Consider the following 11,581-nt stretch of genomic DNA (forward strand, 5'->3'; position numbering starts at 1 on the left):
TTTCTAGATGATTTTTATGGTTTAAGTGCCATTGTTCAAATATTAACAAATATCACAATGAGTGCTTGGTTGTATGAAAATTATGAAACCTCAGTTTCAGTTATTTGGCAGACTAAGCAAAAGTATAAAATTACTAACTAGTGCCTCTTAGCCTTCTATTGAAAATGATAATTTTAGGAGGCCAGTGCACGTGGATCATTTGAGCTCAGGAGTTCCAGACCAGCCTGGGTAACATGACAAAATCCCATCTCTACCAAAATTTAAAAAATTAGCCTGGCATGGTGGCGTGCATCTGTGGTCCCACTTACTTGGGAGATTGGAGTGGGAGAATCACCTGAGCCAGGGAGGTGGAGGTTGCAGTGAGCTGCACTGCACTCCAGCCTGGGTGACAGAGTAAGTAGAGTGAGACCCTGTCTTAAAACAGAAAAAACAAAACTAATTTTAGAAATTTGGAGTTTTTAAGAAACTCCAAATGTTAGGGAAAATTGTTTTAATTTTTGTAGACCATACAGCTTTAGCAGACAACTTTCTTTGATGTGGTGGAATCTGCTGCTCATGTCAACTCAAACAACATAGTCAGTGGTCATTAAAAAAGATATACATAAAAGAGAATTGACCCTAAAATGGCTATTCTAAAATAGTAGTTAGGGATTTTTGTTGTATGCACTTAGGCTCTACTATTTCAATTATAAATTTTTGATTTAATACATGTTTTTACTAAATTTATTTAGAATTATTTACTTGGGCTAACAGGTTTTAAGAATTCTTATTTCTCCACGAAAAAGGGCTAACAGATTTTAACAGATAACTCGGCATCTTGTTTTAATCATCTTAATGTTTTTAGATAGAAATGGCGTGTTCCTATAATCTCCATTTTGACAGAACACTTCAGTTTGAGGATACACAGTCATGCATTGGTAACAAAGTGAAAACCACAATCTCCAAATTCAAACACAGTCTACTTTTTCTTAAATGTGCTTTTCTTGAATTGTCTTTTGCACATGTATGTGAAGTTATTTTCTATGATTTTGCTTATATTTAGTATCTGGCACATAGTAAGGCAACTTGTATGATTCTAATTCCTCCAAAATGGTTTTTTAATATGGCTATTGTAATCTGTATGTGATCTTATTAGCAAGGTATTTTAATATCACGTAGTTATCATCCTTCATTATCATTCACTTATATATATATATATATTTTTTTTTTGCATCTCAAACAGTTGATCCAAGAGATATTATTCACTTATATTTCATTACATAAAAGAGCAAGCTAAAATAATATATATGTATGTATATTTATAGCTTCACAGTATATTCTTACAGTGAATGGTAGGATCTTAAAAATACTGTGAATTGGGCCAAGTGCAATGGCTCATGCCTGTAATCCCAGTAATTTGGGAGACTGAGGCAGGAGCGTTGCATGAGACCAGGAATTCAAGACCAGCCTGGGTAACAAAGCAAGATCCTGTCTCTACAAAAAAGTATAAAGTTAGCCAGACATGGTGGTGCATGCCTATATTCCTAGCTACTCGAGATGCTGAGGTGAGAGGATCACTTGAGTGCAGGAGTTTGAGGTTGCAGTGAGCTGTGATCATGCCACTGCACTCCAGCCTAGGTGACAGAGCAAGTCCTTTAATCTATATATATGTACAATCAATACTGGGAAGTAATTAAATGATGCAAATTATTTTAAAAATCCAAATATCTCTTTTTTACAGTCATTGAAGACTCTCCGAAATTCAGATTTGAAACCATATATTATCTTCATTGCACCCCCTTCACAAGAAAGACTTCGGGCATTATTGGCCAAAGAAGGCAAGAATCCAAAGGTAAAGTTTTCACAGTATTGTACTATCCCATTGAAGGTAATCATGAAACAGACCTGGTCTAATTTGTCCTGGTGCTTAAAAGCTACATTAGCTCGAGCTTTCAAACTGATTATTCTTTCTGTAATATTACTTGTCCCAAAATTGCTATGGTTGCCACAGGGTTGGACTATGACAGCTTTCCAAAGTTGGTTGCATGGTAACGTTTGAGCTTCTTCACATGGGTCTGTGACATTTCTAGGGAGATGTGACTGCCACCAAAGTTATTAGCCACCTCTTTAGGATTACTGACGTTTCTCTGTAGATACTCCACATTTTCAGCGGGACAAATTTTATGTTCTGCTTTTCTCCTCCTTTTGATCTTCTCATATGGTTTGGAACAGAAGAATTTTTTAAAATTATTTTAGATCTATGCTAGATGTGGTTGAGGTAATCCATGTCATACTAAACATTATTAATAATTAAGTGACTGATAATATATGTTAATAAGGCATTGACTTATTTAAATATGTAAGATGATAACTGTCAAGTGACTTACTATATAATAGTAACGTGCTTGTTTTTTTGCTCATTGTTTATTAAATATTATCTATTTTAGAGACGGCTCATTCATACTGCCTCATTTTATTGACTGTGCCTTTAAATCTTCTTAAAGATAATCATTAAAAGCCTATTTACACTCATTTCCCTTGATTCTTTTCTTTTTTTTCTTTTTTGTCGCCGTTGTTTTAAGGTAGGATCTCTGTTGTCCAGGTTGGAATGTAGTGGCATGATCATGGCTCACTGCCGTCTCAGACTCTGGGCTCAAGCGATCCTCTCACCCCAGCCTGTCCAAATAGCTGGGACTATAGCCATGCACCACCATGCCTGCCTAATTTTTTATGAATTTTGTAGAGATAGGGTCTTGCTATGTTGCCAGGCTGGTATCAAACTTCTGGCCTCAAGAAATCCTCCTGCCTCGGCCTCCCAAAGTGCTTAGATTGCAGGTGTAAGCCACCACACCCAGCCTTCCTTTCATTCTTGACCGTCTACCACAACACATTAACCCTTCCTCTTCCTCCTCACCCTCCAAAATATCTTTTTTCACTCTATGTCTACTTAACGTTTCTTATTCAATCTATATGTGAGGTAGTAATTTTTAATGTTTTAGGCTACAAACATCAGGGGCTTTCCCATCCTGGTTGCTTTGTCTAGGCTAGTAGGCTAGCTGGGTAAAGTAGTGCTGCACCCCTTTTTCATTTTTGCCATATACCTACAAATTCATAACTAACTGGGGGTCAGAATATTTGTTATCCATAGCACTTGGAATGATACAAAGGAAATAAGCAGCATGGTCATCGGCTGTTCTTGAGGATCACAATATAACAAGAGAAACAAGATTAATACTGTGTAAAATTTAGTGTCCAGTAACTACTTTGTTAGAAACAACATAGTTGTTCAAGGAGCAGGATGCAAACTAAGGACTAGAGTGTACTCTATTCTTCCTATTCAGCCTAATTTTCCATTTCCTAACATGCACACTTATTTCTTCTTAGGCTCTTTTTTTCCAACAAGGATTCAGTATTATATGAAGGGCCAAAGACCATTCCAAAACATGTTAAGCATCTTTCTGTTGGTTGGTCTCTGGCAGTGTTCTAATGGAATTTTTATCTACTTTACTTTGAATTGGCTATCCTAAATTTTCAGTTTAGTTCTAGACAGATGTTATATATTTTTTTGAGAGGTGGTTCTATGTTACCCAAACTAGAGTACTGTGGCATGATTATAGCTCACTACAAGCCCTGAACTCCTGGACTAAAGTGACCTTCCCATCTCAGTCCTATAAGCTGGGACTTATAGGCATGTGCCACAGGTCCTAGCTTATACATGTTTTTAAAGCAGGAAGTTGATCAGTAGTACCAAAATGTTTTAACAATACGCAATGTATTTGATTTTCTGATTACAAATTTTTGATTCTTTTACTTTGCTGAAGTATATTTTACAAACAATAAATACTTGCCTTTTAATTTTATAATTCAGCAAGTTTTGGAAATGTACACCTGTGTAACCACCATGCCAATCAAGATTTAGAACATTTCTATCACTCTATATAGTTCGCTTATGCCCCTTTCAAGTTAATACCTCTCCATTCTTTCTTTCTGGCAACCACTAATCTGCTTTCTGTCACTATAGATTTCTTTGGTCTGTTCTAGAAGTTCACCTAAATAGAAGCACACAGTTTGTTAAAGGTTTTGTATGGCTTTTGATCAGCATGTTTTTGAGATCTGTGTTGCATCTAAGAGTAGTTCATTCCATTCTTAATGCTGAGCAATATACCATGATATTAATACATCACAACTTATCCATTCTCCAATTAAAAAATATTTGGATAAAATTTTGAGCTAGTATGACTAAAGCTGCTCTAAATATTCATATAGTCTTTTTGTGGATATATGTTTTCATTTTTCTTTGATACCACCTGGGAATAGAATTGCTGGATCAAATGAGATCAATGTATGTTTTAACTATATAAAACACTGCCAAACTGTTTTAGTTTATTAAATTGACATAGAAGGCAAGGCTCAGTGACTCACACCTATAATCCCAGCATTTTGGGAGGCCAAGGTGGACGGATCACTTGAGGCCAGGAGTTCAAGACCAGCCTGGGCAACATAGTGAAATCCTGTCTTTACTAAAAACACAAAAATATTAGCCAGATATGGTGGTGCACACCTGTGGTACTGGCTACTCAAGAGGCCAAGTTCATGCCACTGAACTCCAGCTTGGGCAACACAGCAAGACTTGGTCTCAAAATAAAAATAAAAATTAAAAAATTGATACAGAAACTAAGAAAATGATGGTGTTACTCACTGGATGCAAAATGTAACCAATCTGATTGTACTCTGAATCTCTGAACTGTTTTGCCAGTATTGTGAAAGAATGGGTATTGGCATAAAGATGTGATTTTTCTTGTATGTATTATTAAAGTCACAGAAAATCATCTATATTGTGGTAAGAGAGTATATGCCAAGTAAATGCTCTGCTGTGAAACTCACCCCAAATCACCCCTGCCAATGAAGACAACTAATTAAACTCAAGACAAAATGTCTCAGATATAAAAGTCACACACAGTACAAAACAATTTATCATTCAACTGTTTGAACTTCTGTAAGAGTTAGAAAACATACTAAAAATATGACAACTCTGGCTTGTCCTGAGGCAGCTATTGCATGGTTCTCTCATTCTCATTCTGGAATATTGTACATCTGAATATGACCCGACTAATTTTTTTTCTATTTTTAGTAAAAACAGGATTTCACTATGTTGCCTAGGCTGGCCTCGAATGCCTGGCCTCAAGTGATCCATCCACCTAGGCCTCTCAAAATGCTGGGATTACAGGTGTGAGCCACTGCGCCCAGCCTTCAATATCAGTTTAGTAAACTAAAAACAGTACAGCAGTGTTTTATACAGTTAAAACATACATTTATCTCTTGATTCAGCAGTTCTACACCTAGGTGTTTATCCAAGAGGAAATAAAGAGAATGTTGGTGTTTATCCAAGAGAAATAAGAGACTATCCAAGAGAAAGAGGAATAAAGACACAATCTGGAACCAGGAAAGATATAGTAATTATTATTATTAAAAGGAATAATCAAACTCTTTAGAAAAAGAAATAAGTTGGAGGGCATTTGTCTTTATTTTCTTTATTGTCTGTCTTCTATTTAATTCATTTCTATTCTTTTCTTTGACTATAATTTGCACTTGCTCTAGTTTCTGAAGATGAATACTTAGGTAATTTTTAAACTTTTCTTCTTTTCAAATATAGGCATTTGAAGCTATAAATTTCCCTCTAAACAGTTCTTTAGTTGCATCCCATAAGTTTTGGCATTATATTTTTGTTACTATTTTGTTAGAAATATTTTCTAATTTCCTTTTCTTATTTCTGTAACCCATTGGTTATTTAGAAGTGTGTTATTTAAGTTTCACTCTTTGAAGATATAAAAAAATAAAAAATCTTAACTGATTTATAATTCAAGGTGGAGTTAAAAATCAGTTAAGTTTTTTTACATCTAGAAAGAGGTGGAAATTACAGGTAGTCAGATCCTGAAAAATGTCAGTCTTTTGAAATTTATTGAGCCTTACTTTATAAATCAGTTAAGATTTTTTTATAAGATTTTTTAATAAATCAGTTAAGATTTTTTTTTCAGATGGTCAGATCCTGAAAACTGTCAGTCTTTTGAAATTTGTTGAGCCTTATCTTATGGCCCAATATCTGATTTTCCTTGGTGAATATTCTATGCACACCGGTCAGAATGTGTATTCCACAGTTTTTGGTAGAGGATGGTGTATCTGATTGTATTTCTTCCACTTATGTTTCATTTTTCTCTCCTTTCCCTTTTTTTTTTTTTTTTTTTTTTTTTTTTTTTTTTTTTTTTTTTTTTTTTTTTTTTTTTTCATTTTGTTGTCCAGGCTGGAGTGCAGTGGCACAATCTGGGCTCACTGTAGCCTCCATTTCCTGGCTTTAAGTGATTCTTGTGCCTCAGCTTCCCAAGTAGCTGAGATTACAGATGTGCACCATCATGCCCAGCTAATTTTTGCATTTTTAATAGAGATGGGGTTTCGCCATGTTGGCCAAGCTGGTCTGAAACTCCTGGCCTCACATGATCCGCCTGCCTTGGCCTCCCAAAGTGCTGGGATTACACGGGGGAGCCCCTGCGCCTGGCTCTCCTTTGGTATTTCTAATAGTGCTTTATTACTCAATGATAGAAATGCTGAAGTAAAACCAAATTTTCAATTTTAGCTCTATAAAATTGTGCTAGCCAAGAAAATGATGGTGTTACTTACTGGATGCAAAATGTAACCAACCAGTTATCTGATTGTACTCTGAATCTCTGAATCTGTTCTGCTAGTTTGGAGGCTTGAGAGTGGTTATCTGACAGTATGAACTTAGTTTTGCCTAGTTCAGCTAAAAATTTTGAACTAAAACATTTTGTTTCATCTTAGCCGTGGATTGTAATTTGAAAGAGAACTTCAGGCATAAAGTACTAAATAAGTGATATAAGCCATTTTGGCATAAAATGAAATAATAATGCCTTAAATTTTATAAAAACTAGGTGGATTGGGGGTTTAGCATTTTAATTTGAACTCCAACACCACAAAGTTTCAGTTCTCTGTGGAGTCCTAGAATGTTCTTTCAATAATCTCGAGCTTTGGGTAGACATAAATTTTGGCAAAAATGTCACAGTGTATTCATTTACAGTGGTGAAATAGATTCCCTGCTGGGAACAAAGGGTTCTGTGTGCCATATTCAGATGTACAACATTCCATAATGAGAATTAGAGAATCATGCCAGAAACTGCCTCAGGACAAGCCAGAGTTGTCATATTTTTAATATGTTTTCTTCCTGTTACAGAAGTTCAAACAGTTGAATGATACAAATTGTTTTGTACTGTGTGTGACTTTTATATCTGAGACATTTTGTCTTGAGTTTAATTAGTTGTCTTCATTGGCAGGGGTGATTTGCGGGTGAGTTTCACTTTCTTGAACACATGTGCCTGATAATTAAGGGTTCAGGATAAGTTTTGCACATAGCCTTGCTGCCTGCTTATCTTTGTAAAATAACCCTTTCCTTCAGTCAGTATTTTAAAGTAGGCTGCTCTATATAGTTTCCCAAACTGTTAGGACAGTTTTAACTCTCTGCAACAGACAACAAAGTGCAAGGGCTCTTTACTAGAGCCAAAAGTAGATGACATTTTAGGTCCTTGCTCCAACCAGAAAGGTTCACTCCATGTTACAGAAGATGTTACTATTAAGAAGAGGTTATGGTGTCCTAGAATGTTTGAAAACAAATGTTTGACTGGGCGCGGTGACTAACGCCTGTAATCCCAGCATTTTGGGAGGTCAAGGCGGGTGGATCATTTGAGGTCAAGAGTTCGAGACTAGCCTGGCCAACATGGTGAAACCCTGTCTCTACTAAAAATACAAAAAAATTAGCTGGGCATGGTGGCACACGCCTGTATTCCCAGCTACTTGGGAGGCTGAGGCAGGAGAATTGCTTGAACCCGGGAGGTGGAGGTTGTAGTGAGCCGAGACCATGCCACTGCACTCCAGCCTGGCAACAGAGCAAGACTCCGTCTCAAAAAGAGAAAAAGAAAGAAAACAAATGTTTTTAGGGAATTCAAAGTAACAGTCCGTGTTCTTGAAGCCAGTAGTCTTGTTGGTGAGATAAAACAAAATATGTGAAAACCTAAATAGTGGTATAAAGCAGGATATATTGCATCCCACATGGTTCATACTGTGAGTTCTGAAGACACCAAAGCAAAGGAAACCATTGTGGCCATGACAGAGTTGGAAAGGAGCTCCTGAGGTTGGGAGAGACAGAAGGAAAGCTATGAAGGTCACTCATTATTCTTTGGCCTTTTCTGACTCATCCTGTATTATTTGGTTAGGATAGGAATTATCTCACAGTTTTTATCTTCTCTTTGCAGCCTGAAGAGTTGAGAGAGATCATTGAGAAGACAAGAGAGATGGAGCAGAACAATGGCCACTACTTTGACACAGCAATTGTGAATTCAGATCTTGATAAAGCCTATCAGGAATTGCTTAGGTTAATTAACAAACTCGATACTGAACCTCAGTGGGTACCGTCCACTTGGCTGAGGTGAAGGAAACATCCCTTCTGTGGTATGTTGGACTTGATCTGGCAAAAACTGCCAATAGTAAGATTTCCCGACATTGCAGCAAAATTGAGGATAAGGTGGAAGGCAGCAGTATTAGCTGTAGACCTGTTCTTAGATCTCTCTAATTAGTGAGAGGCCAATTCCCTTAGGCAGTTTGTGCACAGCATCCTTTATTCTCTATACATGGTTTTAGCGGTTCTTGTCTCATTTTGGGATTCTAAATGGAAGCTTTCAACAGAGCATTCCATTTTGTCCTGTTAAAACCTTTTGTTTTCATGTAAACCCTTTCTGCTTAGTTGTATCTCTGTGAAAAACTTGTATATACAAGTGTCCATGTCTCACACAAATATTGATGTGTAAATATTAACACTTAAATGACTTCATTGGGAATTTGAGCAGAGGAACTGTGCTTCTATGCACTGGGCAAGGCAGTATTTGCTTAGGAGATTAATTTAGTCATCAGAGATACTTTCCTAAAAAGAAAAAGCATGGTGCCACTTCGGTTTAGAGCTACTTTCTTAGACTTGAATTCATTTGTATGTCTTTTGATTCTTAAAAAAACAAAAACATTCCATTAGAAGCTCCAGTTTTTTTGCTCAAACTTTGTGGATCAGACTGTACACTCAACACACACTAATAATTTACTTAAGATATACAAAATATGCTTATTTTTAAAAATTATTTTCTGAGTTTTTTTCTGAAGTTGTCTCAACTGATTTGCTAACCTTGCTTCCTTTCTCTCATCCGCATAGTATAATAGAATGTATGTTACATTTTTATGAATGGCAGGTGTTCATTATAATCTGTATTGACTGTTAAAAAGTTTCTTCCTCATGATGCAAATAGTTTTTTATATACATGGAAGGACAGCACATTTGACAGTTTTTGCATTTTTATGTATGAGCACAGTATTCTATGACTGTGCTACATATATAGGTAATAAACTGGAATTCTGTTGATGAATATAGCTGCTGTACTGTATATTAATATTTAATAGATCAACAAATGGTCATTGATAACACTTGTTCAGCATTCAAATAAAATTATATATGTCCTTGGGAAATGCTATGACAGTTGACTTTAAGATCAAAAGGTAAGGAAGACCTGAAAGTCATTTGAACATTTTAGGAAAAGAATATTGGAGAGAAAAAGGTATTAAGTATATAGAAATAGGTTTTTAACCTAACAAGGTCTGCCTCTTATGACCAGAATGCAACAGCTTGCTAAATCATAAAAGGAACACTTAAGCTAATGGGATTTTTGTACTGTCTCTATAGTTGTAGCTTTAAAATTCGACGTCTATAATTGGCATGGAAAGTTAATTTGTAGTCTTTTCAAGCCTTTAGGATAGTGTGATGTGTGACCTCAAATGTGAATGCCTTGATTTTATTTTTATGGTGACTTTAGCTAGAGCAGTTCCTATTCCCAGAGCTAAACACTGGAATAATACTGACATCATTTAATTTAACATAAGCAATTGTGTTTAAGGAGTAATTTGTCTCGGTGTCGTGTATATGTTTGATTTTTATCCTCTTTTACATAATTTTATTTGAACAAATATAGTTTATATGTTGCCTTTTTCTGTTCAAATTTACATGGCCTATTAAGTTGGCTGGAGAGTGTGTTTTATGTGGAAATATTTTCAAGGTAATTTTCCTTAGGAAGAAAATAACATTCTTGGGTTGAGGGAAGGAATGCCATACATACTGTCTCTTCAAATCTGAAATACTCCAGTTTAGAGCCGGGAAAATTCACAGGTCACACTGATTTTTTTAGCATTAAAAACTAAGGAATATATTCAGCACTTAATCTTTTCAGTTTTCCAGTTTACTTCTCAGGAATGAAGGGTAGTCTATGGTCAACAATGGAGTTTTGTGATCTGCTTATTGTAACTGACAACTGTTTTTAACTCCAAGAGCTAAACTATTGGCAGTTCAAGTTAAGTTAGAGTGAGGGTGCAGGCAGTGTCAGTGAGTGGCTCTTGTGCCCCCTGTAGACATTAGGCCTACACCAGGGCCATATGCTGTCAAGATTCAGGCACATGGCTTTTAACAAGCAAATCTTGTACCAAGGCACAGGCCATGCCATGCCATACTTTTAGGAAGTCTTAGGTGATAAATATTTCAAGGTCAGTGAAGTCCTATCATTCTCCCTTATCAGTAGTGGTAGATAGACATGTCCCAAACTTTTCTAAATCCCAGTGATAAGGATGTGCTAATATTCAACAATCCTTAAAGTGAATTGTTGCTGACCCCCACAAAAGAACATGGGAAAAAGCATTGCTGTAGGCCTAGTTGTATAGCCACTCTGGCCAATTCCATTTCCTGTCCCTCTGTTGTTCTGACTGGAAACCTGTGTGGGGGAGGTCTTAACCAGTTAATATAGAAATGATATCAATAGCTAATGCAATGTACTTGGAAAATCCAATGAGGAACTGTTAGGTTTGTGCGTATCTTTATTTCTCAAATTTTCCTAAGTCAGAACAAATGGAAAGAGAATATTATTTAGACTAATCCAGATTTGCTTTCTATGAAAATCTAATGTCTGGATTTTCCTTTTCTCATGGCCTAAGAAATAAGTATTGATAAGGAATGATTTGAATGTACTTTTGTGAATGTGTGGAAAATATAAAGCAGGGATTTAGCCTTAATAAAGGTAACCTTCTGACATCTGTTGTTAATCCCCCTTTGTACTCTTATCCTGTATCTGCACTCTGTTATTTTGAGATGTCATACTATACACTGTATTGTAAAAATAAAAAGTAAAATTATATTTCGAATTTTAAAAGCCACTGAGCAATTCCTCTTGCTGGTGTGTTATATCCTCTGCCACTCAAGGTTTCTACGCATGTAAAGACTACCGTCCTCTTCAAGTTTTTGCCAAAAGCAAGACCACTGGAACCTCCAAGTGCAACACAAAATACCTTTTGATTTTCTTTACAGAGGGGTAGTGCCCCCTATTGGCACAGATATAGGTAGGTCCTGTTTCCTTAATTATTAAAACCAACAACTTAAGTGTATTAAAGATGGACAACTCAAGGCTGTGAACTTGAAAGTTTTCTGGAGAAGGAGGTATGTAATACTCAGGCAAATGGA

The 11,581-nt window shown here is 36.1% G+C and overlaps 1 protein-coding gene across 9 annotated transcripts in view; it reads left to right on the forward strand.

Moving 5' to 3' along the window:
• MPP5 (membrane palmitoylated protein 5) overlaps positions 1-11,273 on the forward strand; it is a 104,354-nt gene extending 93,081 nt beyond the window's left edge. For all 9 annotated transcript variants that reach the window (XM_017500741.2, XM_037728644.1, XM_037728657.1 and 6 more), the window contains 2 exons: positions 1,721-1,831; positions 8,295-11,273. In XM_017500741.2, coding sequence (XP_017356230.1) covers positions 1,721-1,831; positions 8,295-8,471 — 288 coding nt within the window. In that variant the 3' untranslated portion in view covers positions 8,472-11,273. The remainder of the gene's footprint in view (positions 1-1,720; positions 1,832-8,294) is intronic.
• The last annotated feature ends 308 nt before the right edge of the window (positions 11,274-11,581 follow it).

The sequence above is a fragment of the Cebus imitator genome, unplaced genomic scaffold, assembly GCF_001604975.1.
Source record: "Cebus imitator isolate Cc_AM_T3 unplaced genomic scaffold, Cebus_imitator-1.0 Scaffold13, whole genome shotgun sequence".
Lineage (NCBI taxonomy): Eukaryota > Metazoa > Chordata > Mammalia > Primates > Cebidae > Cebus > Cebus imitator.